A 21,646-nucleotide genomic window follows, 5' to 3' on the forward strand; every position below is an offset into this window, starting at 1 on the left:
TTGTATGATCAGAAGTGTTGATTATAATATTGATGAAGGATATATGTACTGATTCCAACGCTCCAACTGCTTTTGAACTATTTATTGTTTTGGGATATGAACTGCCGGTCACACTAGGTACGGGGAAGTACCAAGTAAGCGGCAAAAAGGAAGGGAAATCCTGTGTCTAGGGAACGGTAAGACGGTGACCCCTGACCAAAGCTACTGCGGACCCCTGGTGTACTTCACCGCCCTAGATAGCTTCCGCACTTATGCACCGAGTAGGATACCTGACCATAGATATCCCTGGTGCTGAGCCCTAAATAGGGAACGGATGGGATGAGCTCTTCGTCAAACCCACCAACCACTAAAGACAACACAAGGAGGACACATGGGGAAAATGCATGAACTACTTACCCAAAGATGACTCAGGCAGGAGTTCCCAGCCAAAAAATAGCAGCCTGCAGCTGCCCCAGAAGTGAAGCATCAGATTAGATGCTCCAATTTTATTTTTTTGGGTTGATATCAGGCGTACAGTATCAGCTGACATCAAGCCCAGGGATTAATAATGGAGAGGAGTCTCCCACTAAGTCAAAAGAAGAAAAACTGTACTGTGCAGCAGGATCGCTACCTGCCTAGCGCACAGCTTATAAATAAGGGCAATCTGGCCATGGGCCCCCCGAAGCCTCGGACTCCAAACGTCAGGCCAGATTGCCCTCTTTACAATCCGCCCTGCATGGGCCCCCATTCACCTCTGGGCCCCGGTGCAGCTGCACTGGCTGCACATGTGGTATATCTGCCACTGAGTGACTGTTGTGGTTAGGCTGCTTTCACACATCAGTTTTTTGCCATCAGGCACAATCCGGCGAAAAAACTGATGCGACGGATCCGGCGAAAAAACTGATCAGTTGCATTAGTTTTTTCCATCAGTTCCTTCAGTTTTTTGACAGATCCGGTGTGATACTGAGCATGCTCAGTTAAAAAAAACGGATCCGGCGGCCATAATCCGTTTTTTGCCGTATTACGCCAGATACAACGTCTATAAGCTTCCATTATAAAACGCGACGTACGGTGCCGGAACGATACCTTTTTTTGCGGGAGACAAAAAATGTTCACTTCAATGTTCCATCCGGCCACCGGACAATCAAATTTTGCCTGATCCGGCAAAAGCTGTTTGGAACGCAAGGCCATCCGGCACAATCCGGAGCTAATAGAAGTCTATGGGGGGAAAAATGAATCCGGCGGCAACAGACGCCGGATCCGTTTTTTCATGTTTTTGCTGGATTGTGCCTGATGGCAAAAAACTGATGTGTGAAAGCAGCCTAAGGCCTGCGCCACACATCCGTGCCTCCGGCACGTGTTTGTCATTTTTTACACGTACCGGCGGCACGGAGACACTTTAACCAATGCTACCCTATTGTAGCAGGCACACACACGTAAAACCACACGGAACGTGTGTCCGTGTGCGTTTGTACGTGTGTGCGATTTTCAAAGCGCTGACATGTCAGTGTTTTCTCCGGCAGCACGGGTGTTACACGGCCCGCACCCGTACCACACGGGTGTAGTGTGGATGCGGTCCCGTGTGACACGCGCCGGAGAAAACACACATGTCAGTGAAAAAAAACAAAACATTTACTCACCTTCTCCAGCCCTCCTGTCTCTGCCGCTGCTGCCTCTTGCTGCCGACCGCCGCTCATTAATCTCATAGAATATTCACTTCACTGCCTGCCAGCAGCAGCAGCGGGGAGACGGGAGGGCTGGAGACCGAGGATCAGCACCACGGACAGTAGCGCGGCAGCAGGAAGGACCAGGTGAGTATAATAATTACTGATTCTACGTGTGCTATCGCGGATAGCACACGTAGAACACACGTGTCACGCACGTACCAGAGACACGTACTTACCTGCACGCAACACGCAGGGAAAATACGTGTCTCTCGGCACGTGCGTGAAATTCACGTGAGTGTGGCAGAGGCCTAAGGGCTACTTTGCACACACAGATAAATCTTTGGCAGATCTGTGGTTGCAGTGAAATTGTGGACATATTATTCAATTTGTACACAGCCACAAACCTGGCACTGATTGTCCACAATTTCACTGCAACCACAGATCTGCCGCAGATTTATCTCTGTGTGCAAAGTACCCCTTATTATTCTACAACTGATGAAAAATATATTTTACAATGTTACAAGTGCACATCTATGATTACTACGTTGGTCGAGTATCATTCATTCTTCATATCTTTAGTCTTGTTGTTCTGATTTCTCTTCACTCAGTAAGACTCTTATTACCGCACTGAATATTTGTTTTTAGGATGTTTTTTGGAAGGACACCCTGATCAATGAAAAGAATGAGACGATTGTCCGGGCGTATGAAGCCGTTCTCATGATAGCGTTGAACTCCTCTTATAGTTACATGTCCTTCATGAAGCAGGTCTACGAGAAGCTGAAGGGTCCCCCATTCTACAGCGAGATTGAGGCGGAGGACCAGGTACCTAAACGGCCTACAAATCTGTAATTACACACTGCAGGCAGAAGGGGGCAACACTGCTATTCATTCCAGCAAATCAGCAGTTCCAATAGTCCTTCAATGATTGCACTGGTTAGTAAATTGGTAGTAATTATCTGAATTGCTAACACTTATGAGCGCAGGTACCAAACCTTCCAAAAATCCTACATACAGTGTTCATCTTGGATGCTGTTCATATGAGGAGTTTTTTGGAGTTTTTCATTTCCTGAAAAGATTCTGAACAATTCCTTGAAAGAAAAATAACAGTTCATGTCACTATTTTAAAGCATAAACTTCTAAATTAGACACAATCCAAACAAAACACTGAAAATACGGCCATGGGCACGGAAGACGTTTTTGAGGAGCAAAAACTTCAAATCTCAAAAGTCTTCAAAACCTTTAAATCTCCACTTAGTTTCTTCTCTGAAACCTCAGCTAAAAGACTCCATGTGCACACAGCCTTACCCTTCAGGGAAAAGCTCTTCAAAAATCTTCCAAAAATGGAGCATTTTCCACTCGAAAACCTTGTATACTTTGAACGCCTGTAACTTTACATGTGAACATCGCCAAGTCTCCATATATAGAAAATGCTAACTGCTTGCATTGTGTTGCAGATTAGCCCATACGCCGCTTATCTCCATGATTCCGTCTTGGTATATGCCTTGGGTTTGCGGGAAATGCTAAAGCGGGGGCGAAGTATCACGGATGGACGAGCCTTGGTGGAAAGCCTTAGAGGATACAATGAGACGCAGCTGTATGGTAAGGAGATGGCAGGCGGTGAGCAACTTGTCGTCTGAGCCTCAGCATTGGGGAGATATGTGTAGACTACATGGACTGATATGGTCTCAGATACTCCTATGCTGTCTGGCTGTGTAGGGGTGACCGGGCTGCTGAGCATTGACGAGAACGGAGAGCGCTTCATCGATTACTCCATCTATGACCTGCAGCTGGTTGGCGACATGCCGCGCTTTGTGCCCGTTCTACAATACGACAGCTACAAGAGAGAAATCAGGTACCTCCATATCTGCACACTACAAAGTAAAAAGTGTGCGACCCCCTTCCTAATATCATCCACACATGGCTCAGGATCTGTGCTTTTCTTCCTAATAATTTCCTATATGTACAGCATATACAGTAGTTATACAATGGTAACTCACAGATAAATAGTGCTAATAGTGGCAAAACAATTAATGCCCTACAGTGCCCAGATAAAATGTATCATAAAAAATGCAGTAAACTAATAACACACACAGCAATAATATATATATATATATATATATATATATATATATATATATATATATATATATATTATATATATATATACACATACACAGATATCCAACATACACAGACAAGTAACAGTTAACAAATATTTTGTACCTGAGGATTTGATTTCCCCCGTTACTCTTCACCCTAGACTGACACTAATCTGCCATCCCTTCCTCCCGGAGAGAAATTATCTGTGAGTCAAAAGCTCACTTACCCCAGGGATTTTGTTTTCTGTTCAGGATAGGATGCAGTTAATTTGTTTAGTCCAGGACAAAATTCAAAGAGAAAAATGTGATATCTCGCTGGGGCCTCCAAATTGTCAGAGACAAGAAGCTTTCTCACTCAAATAGAGTCAAGAATTGGACCAGCTATACCGTGGAAGAGACAAAAAAGTAAAGACACACACACGTATCTTTCCTATATGTCTTCTGCTTTATTGATTGCTGATATGACTGCTCCTTATATAGGAACTTTTGGATTGGTTGCTGGAATATTACTATGACAGGACAGCTGGCTAGGTTCCAAAATAAATAGTGCTATACAGTGCCAATATAAATAGTCCTATACACTGCCAATATAAATAGTGCTATACAGTGCTAATATAAATAGTGCTATAAAGTGGCAATATAAATAGTGCTATACAGTACCAATATAAATAGTGCTATACAGTACCAATATAAATAGTGCTATACACTGCCAATATAAATAGTGCTGTACACTGCCAATATAAATAATTCCAATATAAATAGTGATTGAAATCTTGTATGCAATTTTTTTTTTATTTAAAGCTAAGTTTTTAAAATATCCTATTTGCCGACCTCCTGATCCTTGGTTTACCGCCAAAAAATACTGGAAACCGTAGTGAACAGGACATGAACCTTACGAAGATCCAAGTACTGTACTGAAAACGCATTAGTTCCTTCTTAATCAAATTTTAATCTTTTGATTTATCCCTAAATAAATCCAGTAGTTTTATGCTCCCTACAGGCTCCCCACAGACTTCAGTTTTCCTACTGGATGAATATTGATAAATAGTGCACATATTGCATGTAAAGGGCAGTGCAGCAGTATATATATCAGTGTATACAGTGCTCAGCCTCTGCAGCCATTGTCCTAGTATTTTCAAATTGCCTAAATCATATGCAGCTGCTGAAGCTATCACATTCTTGATGTTTTACATGAAGCGTTAATGTTATGGGTCCCCCTGCAGGCTTGCCATGGTCATGTGTGGATTGCACCACACTCAGCTGCAGACAGGGGGCGCCCTAGAAGCCTAACCTGTAATCTGATGATGAGCTGACCGTACTGATCTGTTGTCCCTTTAGCCCCACAAGCGCCTTCTCCCAGATCAACTGGCCGGGAGCGACTCGTCCTAAAGACAGGCCGGACTGTGAATTCTTCAATGAGCTTTGCAAAGTAACCCTAACTAGTAAGTACACCCCCTTTCCCCCTCCACAGTATAATAGTATCCAGACATTACACCAGATATGGGCAGATTTATAATAAACTTTTACTATTCAGCAACTAATGTCATAAACAATGTTTGGTCGATGCTCTGTGCCTCAAGCGTGACCGGCTCTTTAATAAATGCAGAAAGGCAGTGATTGCACAATCTCAGATCCCCATCAGTGGTCATATCGCACCAATCACGTTCTTCTCAGGACTATCTCAGCCTCTTTTAATGCATCCCATTATTTTATTAGCCTTGGCAGCAGCTGCCTGACACTGGTCAGTACGGTTGTGTTTGCCGTCCACCCATATACCAAAGTCTTTCTCAGTGACAGTTTTACCCGGGGTTTTACAACTAAATACATAATTATACATTTTATTTTCTCTGCTAAAGTGCATGACCTTACATTTATCCACACTAAACTTCCATTGCCATTTCTCAGCCCAAGCCTCCGGCTTACATAAGTCCTTCTGTAATATTAAATTATCCTCCTTTGTATTAATTACTTTACAGAGTTTAGTATCATCTGAATATATTGTAATTCAACTCTTAATGCTCCCTACAAGGTCATTAATAAATATGTTAAACAGAAGAGGGCCCAATACTGACCCCTGTGATAACCCACTGATACCTGTGACCCAGTCAGAGTGTGTTCCATTAATAACTTTCCTTTGTTTCCTATCACTGAGCCAGTTCTTAATCCAGTTACACATATTTTCCTCTATTCCCATTATTCTCATTTTATGTACCCTCCTTTTCTGTGGCACTGTATCAGACACCTTTGAAAAATCCATATAGACAACATCCACTGCATTTCCGTGGTCCAGTCTGGAACTTACCTCCTCATAGAAGCTGATCAGATGAGTCTGACAGGACCGATCCCTCATAAACCCATGCTGATACTGGGCCATGAGGTTATTCTTCTTGAAATCCTCCAGGATGGCATCTCTAAGGATTTTACCCCCAGTAGAGGTTAATATTACCGGCCTATAATTACCAGGGTCAGATTTTGTCATCTTTTTGGATATTGGCACCACATTTGCTCTGCACCCGTCCTGCGATACAGACCCTTTTATTATGGAATCTGTAAATATTAAAAATGTGGGAAAATCACTAAAAACACAATCCTAAATCTGACTGACGATAACATTGCGTAATTAACCCTGTACATGCTTGGTTGTTGCAGACATTCCTGTTCTTGCACTAATCATCACTCTCATCGTCACTGCTGTGGCCGGGCTCATGTTTGTGTTTTACCTCCTGGTTCAGAAGGGAAAAATTAAGACTCAATTTAACAACGATTCTTGGTGGCTAATTAAATATGAAGAAATTTCCATTCTTAAAGACAACAAGGTGAGAGAAATCAGGGTTACATCCTGTATTATACCCCAGAGCTGCACTCACTATTCTGCTGGTGCAGTCACTGTGTACATACATTACATTACTGATCCTGAGTTACCTCCTGTATTATCCTCCAGAGCTGCACTCACTATTCTGCTGGTGCAGTCACTGTGTACATACATTACATTACTGATCCTGAGTTACCTCCTGTATTATCCTCCAAAGCTGCACTCAGTATTCTGCTGGTGCAGTCACTGTGTACATACATTACATTATTGATCCTGAGCTACCTCCAGTATTATACTCCAGAGCTGCACTCACTATTCTGCTGGTGCAGTCACTGTGTACATACATTACTGTTATGATCTGGTAACCGTGGATGATCACAAAAAATCCCACTAATCAAGAAAAAACAAAACCACAAGAGTAGTTGGAAACTAAGTTGACCGCAATCCCTATCTATCAGACAACTCTAGAAGTAGCAGTGGGATGTTCCTAACAAACCTAGATACTTCGTCACTGCTGGAGAAACGTGCTACACCTCAAAGATAGAAATGAGGAATCCTAGGCCCGATGATACGATATGACAGGACAGATAACTGATTGCGGCCAGCAAAAAACCCTGCAAAAAAATAACAAACTCCTGATAGGAAAAAAAAATACTAAGACCACTGGGTCTTTCCCCACTATATCAGGTACTCTTGTGCCAGACACTTTCAAGTGAACTGCAGATATAATGGGAAGAAACAAAATCACAGAACAAACAGTATTCTACAGTGCAAATAATCCAAACATGAACAGGGAGCAAGATCCCTTTTTTGCTGGAGAAACTGCCCTGCTCACAAAAGCAGAAATACACATTTTCACATACAAGAAACCAAATACAGGACCAAATGGAATAAACAGAAACAACCTTAAGTGCAATTTCAGCAATTAAGCACAGAAACCAGCAAACTTATCTGGAGTAGATTCAGTCAGAGAAGAAATGGGAGAAACTGAAGAGAAAACTCCCAGCCATCTTCAGAAGCAGCCAGAAAACATGCATCACCAGCGGCCGCCAGGCAGAAAATGCTCCTCTAAATACATTAGGCTGACCTGCAATTAGACTTCCTAAATTCCCAGTTAACTGCAACACATTTCTGAGTCACAAATTCAGACACAGCTTCATTACCATTCCTGGCCACAAGAGGGAGCTCCACACCAGCACCCACTCAGATGACATTCACAACACATTACATTACTGATCCTGAGTTACCTCCTGTATTATACTCCAGAGCTGCACTCACTATTCTGCTGGTGCAGTCACTGTGTACAAACATTACATTACTGATCCTGAGTTACCTCCTGTATTATACTCCAGAGCTGCACTCACTATTCTGCTGGTGCAGTCACTGTGTACATACATTACTGATCCTGAGTTACCTCCTGTATTATACTCCAGAGCTGCACTCACTATTCTGCTGGTGCAGTCACTGTGTACATACATTACTGATCCTGAGTTACCTCCTGTATTATACTCCAGATCTGCACTCACTATTCTGTTGGTGCAGTCACTGTGTACATACATTACATTACTGATCCTGAGTTACCTCCTGTATTATACTCCAGATCTGCACTCACTATTCTGTTGGTGCAGTCACTGTGTACATACATTACATTACTGATCCTGAGTTACCTCCTGTATTATACTCCAGATCTGCACTCACTATTCTGCTAGTGCAGTCACTGTGTACATACATTACATTACTGATCCTGAGTTACCTCCTGTATTATACTCCAGATCTGCACTCACTATTCTGTTGGTGCAGTCACTGTGTACATACATTACATTACTGATCCTGAGTTACCTCCTGTATTATACTCCAGAGCTGCACTCACTATTCTGTTGGTGTAGTTACTGTGTACATACATTACTGATCCTGAATTACATCCTGTATTATACTCTAGAGCTGCACTCACTATTCTGCTTTCTTATGGTTTCCCATGACTTCCTGTTAGTTTAGTGTCTGTGTAGATGCACTTATCTGGGATGAGTCTGCTATGTGCCCACGGGCGCTCGTACCTGCGGATGTACGTACGAGCGCATGTTTCCTGCAGCTGCCCGCCGGCGTCCGCAGCTATTTTTAGCTGCTAGATTCCAGCAGAATAGCTGCGGGAAACATGCGGACATTCATGCGGCTTACCTGCGGACGTCCCGGCCTCGTATCTCCATAGCGGAGGGCCGGGACATCCGCAGGTAATTCCGCATGAATAATTGACATGCAATTATACATGCGGATACCTACATACGCAGCATGGTCGGCAGCCGCACTTTCCGCAGCGTGGACACAGCACTCCCCATGTCCCATAGGATAACATGGGGAGTGACTGTACATGCTAAAACTTGCGGATTTATGTGGAAAATCCAGAAAAATCCGCCGGTTTTCCGCGGCAAAATCCGCAGAAACAAGGTCCCGTGGGCACATAGCCTTACTCGTCTTGTACTGACCTCTGAGAAACATTCGGCTTTCCTGAATATTGGGGTCCGAATGTTACAGACGTGTACTGTGTTCAGTATCCCCCAGCTCTGACTCTCCGTACACTGGGCCCTGTACAGATAATACACGATCCGCCCATCGCTCCGGGTTGTGCCGGTGGCTTTGGTTACAGCTATGGCTTGTGTGTCCCATGTAACCTCTGATGCTGGTGTAGAGGGGGCAGAAGCTCATGTTATGGGGGGAGAGGGGCGAGACCCCCCCTCTCCTTCCTTCTAAGGTTGGGGGAAGCTTTATTCAGCGTTCTGACTGTTGGGTACCCGGACGTTTATTTGCACTTGTGCCACCTTTCTGCTTTCCACAGACACCCTCCAGTACCCCGTCCAAAAGAGCGGGGAGTCTGGGATCCAGCGCCGTCATTTCCAGCAATCAGAGCTGCACGTTCACCGACAGGCAAGGGAAAGACCGCTTCTACTCCACCATCGGTGTGTACCAGGTAACCACTAATCTCTCCTCATCTGGCATTGTGGAATCATCTTAGTACATCATCTCTTATCCTCCAGAGCTGCAATCACTATTCTGCTGTTACGTCATGTCTTATCCTCCAGTCACCTCCAGAGCTGCACTCACTATTCTGCTGTTACATCATGTCTTATTCTCCATTCACCTACAGAGCTATAGTCACTATTCTGCTGTTACATTGTGTTTTATCCTCCAATCACCTCCAAAGCTGTGGTTGCTGTCCTGCTCTTACATTGTGTGTTATCTTCTAGTCACCTCTAGAGCTGCAGTCACTATTCTGCTGTTACATTGTGTTTTATCCTCCAGAACTGCAGTTACTATTCTGCTCTTACACTGTATCTTATCCGCTAGCCACCTCCAGAGCTGCACTCACTATTCTGCTCTTACATTGTATCTTATCCTCTAGCCACCTCCAGAGTTCCTGTTGTAGTCAGGTGATTTTTGTCGTCCGCTGTGGATGTGACTGGAGGATACGATACAATAAAATCATTATTCATGTATTGTAGGGTAATAATATTGCCCTGAAGTATGTCACTGACCACACAGCTGCAATGCGAGTCAGGAAGCCGTCTGTCCTGAAGGAATTCCGTTTGGTGAGAATTTTCAGTATTTTCTGTAATTTCCTGTTACTAATTACTGATACATTATTGTGACATGGACAGAATCAGAACCTTTCCCGGTGCCTGTCCCTTTAAGAACCTTCTCTTGAATCAGTGACAATTTGTAACAGTTTAATATTTACAAATTCTAAAACTGAGGCCGTCACGTTCCAGATCCGGGAGCTGAAGCACGAAAACCTCAACACTTTCTTTGGTGTCTGCATTGAACCCCCCAATGTTTGTGTTGTGACCCAATACTGCAAGAAGGGGAGTCTGAAGGTATGAGGGGCACAAAGGTGGACACAAAGGTGGGCACAAAGGTGGGAACTAAGGGGCACAAAGGTGGGAACTAAGGGACACAAAGGTGGGGATAATGGTGGGAACTAAGGGGCACAAAGGTGGGGACAAAGGTGGGAACTAAGGGGCACAAAGGTGGGGACTAAGGGACACAAAGGTGGGGACTAAGGGACACAAAGGTGGGAACTAAGGGGCACAAAAGTGGGGACTAAGAGGCACAAAGGTAGGGACTAAGGGGCACAAACTTGGGCATGTAAGTGTGTGGTGCAGAGCGGCTGGTAGTTCAAAGGTGGGGACAAAGGTGGGAACTAAGGGGCACAAAAGTGGGGACTAAGGGGCACAAAGGTAGGGACTAAGGGGCACAAAGGTGGGAACTAAGGGGCACAAAAGTGGGGACTAAGAGGCACAAAGGTAGGGACTAAGGGGCACAAAAGTGGGGACTAAGAGGCACAAAGGTAGGGACTAAGGGGCACAAAAGTGGGGACTAAGAGGCACAAAGGTAGGGACTAAGGGGCACAAAGGTGGGAACTAAGGGGCACAAACTTGGGCATGTAAGTGTGTGGGGCAGAGCGGCTGGTAGTTCTGTTTTGGGGACACAGGTAACATTATTACATTTTGGAGACTCGTTGGGAGCAGTGTTTCTTTTCGGAGAACAATGGGAGCCAAAGTCTGTTTTAATACTTTCTATGTGCAGAAAGATAAGCTCTTATGTGTGAGGAAGGCAGAAATGGGGCTTGTGTAGGCACTAGTTTTTTTTGGGGGGGAGGGCACAAAAATATAATTTTTGCTTTCAAAGAGCCACAAAGGAGATATTTTTCCTTTTCAAATCCTTACATAGGTGGGCTTATTACGGTGTAGGATTATTACTGCATCGGAGCACAAAGTGCGCACCATATATATGGCGTAAAAGTGCTACAATGCAGAATATAATGGGGCACCAGCCATGGTTATGGGCACATTCACTCTATAGGGTACAAATGATGCTGTTAATGTGGGGGACACAATCGCTGAGTCACCACTTCTGTCTGAGCCACAATATGGGGCACAGTTTGGCTCCACTATTTTGGGGTTTCTATCTATCCGCCACTGTCTATAGGGGGCACTCTTTTTTGGAGGTAATTACTGTATTTGGGGGCAATGTGTCATATATCAGGGGCAGTAAATGGGGCAAAGCCGGACATAACATGAACACATAAAGGAGGCAACAGAAGGAAGAGTTTATGTTGTTGGTAGAAGGAAGCCGGAAACCAGGGGAGCTTCCCCAAAATCTACAATCATGGGGAGGGGAAGTCTTCATGATGGTCCGGGCAAAAGACTAGAAAAGTAAATAGATATTAGATTAATATATGATAATAGACAGATAATAGAAAGCATAGAGAGGTGAATTCTCATCATGTTTTCTTGCATTTGCAGGATGTTTTGCACCATAGTGACGTGGAGCTGGACTGGGTGTTTAAGCTTTCCTTTGCTCATGACATTGTGAATGTGAGTATTGTGAGATCGGCCCCGACCTTATTCTGTTTCTGCCCCCATTAACCTGCTGCTCTTCAGCCGTGGAAAACCTTCATATATTGAGAATTATAACCTCAGGCTACCGGTTGCAGCGTCAGGGCTGTGCAGCATTGTGGGAGATATGCTGTATCCACCATTCAATAGCATATGACATAATTAAAGGGAACCTGTCACCAGATTTGGTGACTATAAGCCGCTACCACCACCAGTGAGCTCTAATATACCTCATTCCAGAAAACTGTATATAAGAGCCCACTGGTGGTGGCCATGGCTTATAGTCGCCAAATCTGGTGACAGGTTCCCTTTAATAAAGTCCCATCTCCCTCAGTGCCGTGTCCCCGAATACATGATAACATTTTCATTCCTCCTTGCATTGTTCTCTCGTTACAGGGGATGAGTTTTCTGCACAGCAGCCCCCTGAACTCTCATGGAAATTTGAAGCCTACAAATTGCCTGGTAGATAGTCGCATGCAAGTCAAACTCTCAGGATTTGCTTTATGGGAATTCACACACGGCACCATGTATAGAGACCTGACAACGAAAAACATCAACTATTCAGGTAGGAAGGAAAGAGACAAATGCAACACAGACCAATGTATTATACTCCAGAGCTGCACTCACTATTCTGCTGGTGCAGTCACTGTGTACATACATTACATTACTGATCCTGAGTTACCTCCTGTATTATACTTCAGAGCTGCACTCACTATTCTGCTGGTGCAGTCACTGTGTACATACATTACATTACTGATCCTGAGTTACTCCCTGTATTATACTCCAGAGCTGCACTCTTTATTCTGCTGGTGCAGTCACTGTGTACATACATTGCATTACTGATCCTGAGTTACCTCCTGTATTATACTCCAGAGCTGCACTCACTATTCTGCTGGTGCAGTCACTGTGTACATACATTACTGATCCTGAGTTACATCCAGTATTATTCTCCAGAGCTGCACTCACTATTCTGCTGGTGCAGTCACTGTGTATATACATTACTGATCCTGAGTTACCTCCTGTATTATACTCCAGAGCTGCACTCACTATTCTGCTGGTGCAGTCACTGTGTACATACATTACATTACTGATCCGGAGTTACCTCCTGTATTATACTCCAGAGCTGCACTCACTATTCTGCTGGTGCAGTCACTGTGTATATACATTACTGATCCTGAGTTACCTCCTGTATTATACTCCAGAGCTGCACTCACTATTCTGCTGGTGCAGTCACTGTGTGCATACATTACATTACTGATCCTGAGTTACCTCCTGTGTTATACTCCAGAGCTGCACTCACTATTCTGCTGGTGCAGTCACTGTGTACATACATTACATTACTGATCCTGAGTTACCTCCTGTGTTATACTCCAGAGCTGCACTCACTATTCTGCTGGTGCAGTCACTGTGTACATACATTACATTACTGATCCTGAGTTACCTCCTGTATTATACTCCAGAGCTGCACTCACTATTCTGCTGGTGCAGTCACTGTGTACATACATTACTGATCCTAAGTTACCTCCTGTATTATACTCCAGAGCTGCACTCACTATTCTGCTAGCACAGATTGTTTTATCTTCTACAGCAGCATAATAATGAATGCATTCCTGAAGTGTAACATTGTGTTACAGTATATATACAAAGGGTAAAAGAAAATTGGTGACGTGTTCAATACTTATAAGTAACTATATTTCTAAAGGTGCTATTGATATGAATTTGTCACCAGATATTGGTAACAACCCATCCAATCCACATAGATATCCATAAATTAAGTGATGTGTGATAATGGGAAATGCCACATGGAAAAAGTTTTGAATACATGAAGAAAGAGAGGTACAAAAAGCCGTGGAAAGTTTTGACATCAGCTGAAATGTATCAGTAATTAGAAAGCAATTCTGTCACTTAGTGAAAATATTATCAGTTGTTTCAACTGATGGACGATAAAAAGATGTCTCATTACAATGGAGCCTCACAAGAAACATCTCATGATGTGCAAAACCAGTGAGCTGCGTCAAGACTTTCACAACCTGTTTGTTGCAAAACATACTGATTGCATTGGTTACAGATGAATTTCTAAGTTGGTGAAGGTTCCAGTGAGCGCTGCTGAGGCCATAAACCAGAAGCGGAAAGAACATAATTTCACAATAAACCAGCCACGACCAGGTGCTCCACACAAGGCTTCAGATAGATCAGTGAAATTATAAGATTTGTCCAAGAGCCAAGGACACCTCTGGAGGCTAGAGAAAGATCTGGAATCAGCAGGTACAATTGTTTCACAGAAAGGAATAAGTAATGCATTCCCTCCTCCATGGCCTGTATGCACGCTCCTGTATGCACGCTCACCATGCTGGGATCCATTGCTGAAAAAAAAAAGGAAGGTTCAAGAGCGTTTAAAATTTACTCCACAACATTAGTCTGGTCAGATGAGATCAAAACTGAACTCTTTGGAGGCCATAATACACACCATGTTTGGAGGCCAAAAGGCAAATCAACCCAAAAACACCAATAGTGAAGTGTGGATGTGGGAACATCATGGTGTGCGGCTGATTCTCAGCAGACGGCACTGGAGAACGTCATATAATTGAAGGAAGGATGAATAGACGAATGTATGGAGACATTCCTGATAAAAATCTGCTGCCATCTTCCAGGATGATGAGGATGAAACGAGGGCGGACATTTCACAAGACAATGATCCCAAACACACAGACAAGGAAAGAGAAAATAAATCTGCTAGAATGGCCGAGCCGATCACCGGAGCTGAATCCAATAGAAAATGTCTGGAAGGAACTAAAGCTCCGAGATCATGGAAGGAGCCGGGACCTGCAGGATGTGAGGAGTGTGTGTGGAAGAATGGACTAAAATCCACCTGAGCAATGCAGGTGACTAGTGTCTCCATACGGGATGTGAGGAGTGTGTGTGTAAGAAGGGACCAAAATCCACCTGAGCAATGCAGGCGACTAGTGTCTCTATACAGGATGTAAGGAGTGTGTGTGGAAGAATGGACTAAAATCCACCTGAGCAATGCAGGTGACTAGTGTCTCCATACAGGATGTGAGGAGTGTGTGTGTAAGAATGGCCAAAATCCCCCTGAGCAATGCAGGCGACTAGTGTCTCCATACGGGATGTGAGGAGTGTGTGTGTAAGAAGGGACCAAAATCCACCTGAGCAATGCAGGTGACTAGTGTCTCCATACAGGATGTAAGGAGTGTGTGTGGAAGAATGGACCAAAATCCACCTGAGCAATGCAGGTAACTAGTGTCTCCATACAGGATGTGAGGAGTGTGTGTGGAAGAAGGGACCAAAATCCACCTGAGCAATGCAGGCGACTAGTGTCTCCATACAGGATGTGAGGAGTGTGTGTGTAAGAAGGGACCAAAATCCACCTGAGCAATGCAGGTGACTAGTGTCTCCATACAAGATGTGAGGAGTGTGTGTGTGGAAGAATGGGCTAAAATCCACCTGAGCAATGCAGGAGACTAGTGTCTCCATACAGGATGTGAGGAGTGTGTGTGGAAGAATGGACCAAAATCCACCTGAGCAATGCAGGCGACTAGTGTCTCCATACAGGATGTGAGGAGTGTGTGTGGAAGAATGGACCAAAATCCACCTGAGCAATGCAGGCGACTAGTGTCTCCATACAGGATGTGAGGAGTGTGTGCAGAAGAATGGACCAAAATCCACCTGAGCAATGCAGGCGACTAGTGTCTCCATACAGGATGTGAGGAGTGTGTGCGGAGGAATGGCCCAAAATCCACCTGAGCAATGCAGGTGACTAGTGTCTCCATACAAGATGTGAGGAGTGTGTGCGGAAGAATGGGCCAAAATCCACCTGAGCAATGCAGGCGACTAGTGTCTCCATACAGGATGTGAGGAGTGTGTGCGGAAGAATGGACCAAAATCCACCTGAGCAATGCAGGCGACTAGTGTCTCCATACAGGATGTGAGGAGTGTGTGTGGAGGAATGGCCCAAAATCCACCTGAGCAATGCAGGCGACTAGTGTCTCCATACAGGATGTGAGGAGTGTGTGTGGAAGAATGGGCCAAAATCCACCTGAGCAATGCAGGCGACTAGTGTCTCCATACAGGATGTGAGGAGTGTGTGTGTAAGAAGGGACCAAAATCCACCTGAGCAATGCAGGCGACTAGTGTCTCCATACAGGATGTGAGGAGTGTGTGTGGAGGAATGGCCCAAAATCCACCTGAGCAATGCAGGTGACTAGTGTCTCCATACAGGATGTGAGGAGTGTGTGTGGAAGAATGGGCCAAAATCCACCTGAGCAATGCAGGCGACTAGTGTCTCCATACAGGATGTGAGGAGTGTGTGTGTAAGAAGGGACCAAAATCCACCTGAGCAATGCAGGCGACTAGTGTCTCCATACAGGATGTGAGGAGTGTGTGCGGAAGAATGGGCCAAATCCACCTGAGCAATGCAGGGGACTAGTGTCTCCATACAGGATGTGAGGAGTGTGTGCGGAAGAATGGGCCAAAATCCACCTGAGCAATGCAGGGACTAGTGTCTCCATACAGGATGTGAGGAGTGTGTGCAGAAGAATGGACCAAAATCCACCTGAGCAATGCAGGCGACTAGTGTCTCCATACAGGATGTGAGGAGTGTGTGCGGAAGAATGGGCCAAAATCCACCTGAGCAATGCAGGGACTAGTGTCTCCATACAGGATGTGAGGAGTGTGTGCAGAAGAATGGACCAAAATCCACCTGAGCAATGCAGGCGACTAGTGTCTCCATACAGGATGTGAGGAGTGTGTGCGGAGGAATGGCCCAAAATCCACCTGAGCAATGCAGGTGACTAGTGTCTCCATACAGGATGTGAGGAGTGTGTGTGGAAGAATGGGCCAAAATCCACCTGAGCAATGCAGGCGACTAGTGTCTCCATACAGGATGTGAGGAGTGTGTGTGTAAGAAGGGACCAAAATCCACCTGAGCAATGCAGGCGACTAGTGTCTCCATACAGGATGTGAGGAGTGTGTGTGTGGAAGAATGGGCCAAAATCCCCCTGAGCAATGCAGGCGACTAGTGTCTCCATACAGGATGTGAGGAGTGTGTGTGGAAGAATGGGCCAAAATCCACCTGAGCAATGCAGGCGACTAGTGTCTCCATACAGGATGTGAGGACTATGTGTGTGGAAGAATGGGCCAAAATCCCCCTGAGCAATGCAGGCGACTAGTGTCTCCATACAGGATGTGAGGAGTGTGTGTGGAAGAATGGGCCAAAATCCACCTGAGCAATGCAGGCGACTAGTGTCTCCATACAGGATGTGAGGAGTGTGTGTGTAAGAAGGGACCAAAATCCACCTGAGCAATGCAGGCGACTAGTGTCTCCATACAGGATGTGAGGAGTGTGTGTGGAGGAATGGCCCAAAATCCACCTGAGCAATGCAGGTGACTAGTGTCTCCATACAGGATGTGAGGAGTGTGTGTGGAAGAATGGGCCAAAATCCACCTGAGCAATGCAGGCGACTAGTGTCTCCATACAGGATGTGAGGAGTGTGTGTGTAAGAAGGGACCAAAATCCACCTGAGCAATGCAGGCGACTAGTGTCTCCATACAGGATGTGAGGAGTGTGTGTGTAAGAAGGGACCAAAATCCACCTGAGCAATGCAGGCGACTAGTGTCTCCATACAGGATGTGAGGAGTGTGTGCGGAAGAATGGGCCAAATCCACCTGAGCAATGCAGGGGACTAGTGTCTCCATACAGGATGTGAGGAGTGTGTGCGGAAGAATGGGCCAAAATCCACCTGAGCAATGCAGGGACTAGTGTCTCCATACAGGATGTGAGGAGTGTGTGCAGAAGAATGGACCAAAATCCACCTGAGCAATGCAGGCGACTAGTGTCTCCATACAGGATGTGAGGAGTGTGTGCGGAAGAATGGGCCAAAATCCACCTGAGCAATGCAGGGACTAGTGTCTCCATACAGGATGTGAGGAGTGTGTGCAGAAGAATGGACCAAAATCCACCTGAGCAATGCAGGCGACTAGTGTCTCCATACAGGATGTGAGGAGTGTGTGCGGAGGAATGGCCCAAAATCCACCTGAGCAATGCAGGTGACTAGTGTCTCCATACAGGATGTGAGGAGTGTGTGTGGAAGAATGGGCCAAAATCCACCTGAGCAATGCAGGCGACTAGTGTCTCCATACAGGATGTGAGGACTATGTGTGTGGAAGAATGGGCCAAAATCCCCCTGAGCAATGCAGGCGACTAGTGTCTCCATACAGGATGTGAGGAGTGTGTGCGGAAGAATGGGCCAAAATCCACCTGAGCAATGCAGGTGACTAGTGTCTCCATACAGGATGTGAGGAGTGTGTGCGGAAGAATGGGCCAAAATCCACCTGAGCAATGCAGGCGACTAGTGTCTCCATACAGGATGTGAGGACTATGTGTGTGGAAGAATGGGCCAAAATCCCCCTGAGCAATGCAGGCGACTAGTGTCTCCATACAGGATGTGAGGAGTGTGTGCGGAAGAATGGGCCAAAATCCACCTGAGCAATGCAGGTGACTAGTGTCTCCATACAGGATGTGAGGAGTGTGTGCGGAAGAATGGGCCAAAATCCACCTGAGCAATGCAGGCGACTAGTGTCTCCATACAGGATGTGAGGAGTGTGTGTGGAAGAAGGGACCAAAATCCATCTGAGCAATGCAGGTGACTAGTGTCTCCATACAGGATGTGAGGAGTGTGTGTGTAAGAATGGGCCAAAATCCACCTGAGCAATGCAGGCGACTAGTGTCTCCATACAGGATGTGAGGAGTGTGTGTGGAAGAATGAGCCAAAATTCACCTGAGCAATGCAGGCGACTAGTGTCTCCATACAGGATGTGAGGAGTGTGTGTGGAAGAATGGGCCAAAATCCACCTGAGCAATGCAGGCGACTAGTGTCTCCATACAGGATGTGGGGAGTGTGTGTGTAAGAATGGGCCAAAATCCCACCTGAGCAATGCAGGCGACTAGTGTCTCCATACAGGATGTGGGGAGTGTGTGTGGAAGAATGAGCCAAAATCCACCTGAGCAATGCAGGCGACTAGTGTCTCCATACAGGATGTGAGGAGTGTGTGCGGAAGAATGGACCAAAATCCACCTGAGCAATGCAGGCGACTAGTGTCTCCATACAGGATGTGAGGAGTGTGTGCGGAAGAATGGACCAAAATCCACCTGAGCAATGCAGGCGACTAGTGTCTCCATACAGGATGTAAGGAGTGTGTGTGGAAGAATGGGCCAAAATCCACCTGAGCAATGCAGGCGACTAGTGTCTCCATACAGGATGTGAGGAGTGTGTGTGTAAGAATGGGCCAAAATCCCACCTGAGCAATGCAGGCGACTAGTGTCTCCATACAGGATGTGGGGAGTGTGTGTGGAAGAATGAGCCAAAATCCACCTGAGCAATGCAGGCGACTAGTGTCTCCATACAGGATGTGAGGAGTATGTGCGGAAGAATGGACCAAAATCCACCTGAGCAATGCAGGCGACTAGTGTCTCCATACAGGATGTGAGGAGTGTGTGCGGAAGAATGGGCCAAAATCCACCTGACCAATGCAGGCGACTAGTGTCTCCATACAGGATGTGAGGAGTGTGTGTGGAGGAATGGCCCAAAATCCACCTGAGCAATGCAGGTGACTAGTGTCTCCATACAGGATGTGAGGAGTGTGTGTGGAAGAATGGGCCAAAATCCACCTGAGCAATGCAGGCGACTAGTGTCTCCATACAGGATGTGAGGAGTGTGTGCAGAAGAATGGACCAAAATCCACCTGAGCAATGCAGGGACTAGTGTCTCCATACCGGATATGAGGAGTGTGTGTGGAAGAATGGGCCAAAATCCACCTGAGCAATGCAGGTGACTAGTGTCTCCATACAGGATGTGAGGAGTGTGTGCAGAAGAATGGACCAAAATCCACCTGAGCAATGCAGGCGACTAGTGTCTCCATACAGGATGTGAGGAGTGTGTGTGGAGGAATGGCCCAAAATCCACCTGAGCAATGCAGGCGACTAGTGTCTCCATACAGGATGTGAGGAGTGTGTGTGGAAGAATGGGCCAAAATCCACCTGAGCAATGCAGGCGACTAGTGTCTCCATACAGGATGTGAGGAGTGTGTGTGTAAGAAGGGACCAAAATCCACCTGAGCAATGCAGGCGACTAGTGTCTCCATACAGGATGTGAGGAGTGTGTGTGGAAGAATGGGCCAAAATCCACCTGAGCAATGCAGGCGACTAGTGTCTCCATACAGGATGTGAGGAGTGTGTGCAGAAGAATGGACCAAAATCCACCTGAGCAATGCAGGGACTAGTGTCTCCATACCGGATATGAGGAGTGTGTGTGGAAGAATGGGCCAAAATCCACCTGAGCAATGCAGGCGACTAGTGTCTCCATACAGGATGTGAGGAGTGTGTGCAGAAGAATGGACCAAAATCCACCTGAGCAATGCAGGCGACTAGTGTCTCCATACAGGATGTGAGGAGTGTGTGTGGAGGAATGGCCCAAAATCCACCTGAGCAATGCAGGCGACTAGTGTCTCCATACAGGATGTGAGGAGTGTGTGTGGAAGAATGGGCCAAAATCCACCTGAGCAATGCAGGCGACTAGTGTCTCCATACAGGATGTGAGGAGTGTGTGTGTAAGAAGGGACCAAAATCCACCTGAGCAATGCAGGCGACTAGTGTCTCCATACAGGATGTGAGGACTTTGTGTGTGGAAGAATGGGCCAAAATCCCCCTGAGCAATGCAGGGGACTAGTGTCTCCATACAGGATGTGAGGAGTGTGTGCGGAAGAATGGGCCAAAATCCACCTGAGCAATGCAGGTGACTAGTGTCTCCATACAAGATGTGAGGAGTGTGTGCGGAAGAATGGGCCAAAAGCCACCTGAGCAATGCAGGTGACTAGTGTCTCCATACAGGATGTGAGGAGTGTGTGCGGAAGAATGGACCAAAATCCACCTGAGCAATGCAGGTGACTAGTGTCTCCATACAGGATGTGAGGAGTGTGTGTGGAAGAATGGGCTAAAATCCACCTGAGCAATGCAGGTGACTAGTGTCTCCATACAGGATGTGAGGAGTGTGTGCGGAAGAATGGACCAAAATCCACCTGAGCAATGCAGGCGACTAGTGTCTCCATACAAGATGTGAGGAGTGTGTGTGGAAGAATGGGCCAAAATCCACCTGAGCAATGCAGGCGACTAGTGTCTCCATACAGGATGTGAGGAATGTGTGCGGAAGAATGGGCTAAAATCCACCTGAGCAATGCAGGTCACTAGTGTCTCCATACAGGATGAGAGGAGTGTGTGTGGAAGAATGGACCAAAATCCACCTGAGCAATGCAGGCGACTAGTGTCTCCATACAGGATGTGAGGAGTGTGTGTGGAAGAATGGGCCAAAATCCACCTGAGCAATGCAGGCGACTAGTGTCTCCATACAGGATGTGAGGAGTGTGTGCGGAAGAATGGGCCATAATCCACCTGAGCAATGCAGGCGACTAGTGTCTCCATACAGGATGTGAGGAGTGTGTGTGGAAGAATGGACCAAAATCCCACCCGAGCAATGCAGGAGACTAGTGTCTCCATACAGGATGTGAGGAGTGTGTGTGGAAGAATGGGCCAAAATCCACCTGAGCAATGCAGGCGACTAGTGTCTCCATACAGGATGTGAGGAGTGTGTGTGGAAGAATGGACCAAAATCCACCTGAGCAATGCAGGCG

At 46.0% G+C, this 21,646-nt stretch overlaps 1 protein-coding gene across 1 annotated transcript in view; it reads left to right on the forward strand.

The window, feature by feature from the left end:
- Window positions 1–21,646, forward strand: part of LOC142312560 (guanylate cyclase 2G-like) — a 63,447-nt gene that overhangs the window by 17,969 nt on the left and 23,832 nt on the right. The window contains exons 6-15 of the mRNA XM_075351551.1: window positions 2,292–2,468; window positions 3,101–3,245; window positions 3,363–3,498; window positions 5,084–5,187; window positions 6,395–6,576; window positions 9,388–9,519; window positions 10,052–10,138; window positions 10,319–10,423; window positions 11,855–11,926; window positions 12,344–12,512. Of these exons, the coding sequence (XP_075207666.1) occupies window positions 2,292–2,468; window positions 3,101–3,245; window positions 3,363–3,498; window positions 5,084–5,187; window positions 6,395–6,576; window positions 9,388–9,519; window positions 10,052–10,138; window positions 10,319–10,423; window positions 11,855–11,926; window positions 12,344–12,512 (1,309 nt within the window). The remainder of the gene's footprint in view (window positions 1–2,291; window positions 2,469–3,100; window positions 3,246–3,362; window positions 3,499–5,083; window positions 5,188–6,394; window positions 6,577–9,387; window positions 9,520–10,051; window positions 10,139–10,318; window positions 10,424–11,854; window positions 11,927–12,343; window positions 12,513–21,646) is intronic.

The sequence above is a fragment of the Anomaloglossus baeobatrachus genome, chromosome 5 (genome assembly GCF_048569485.1).
Source record: "Anomaloglossus baeobatrachus isolate aAnoBae1 chromosome 5, aAnoBae1.hap1, whole genome shotgun sequence".
In the NCBI taxonomy this organism is placed as follows: Eukaryota; Metazoa; Chordata; class Amphibia; order Anura; family Aromobatidae; genus Anomaloglossus; species Anomaloglossus baeobatrachus.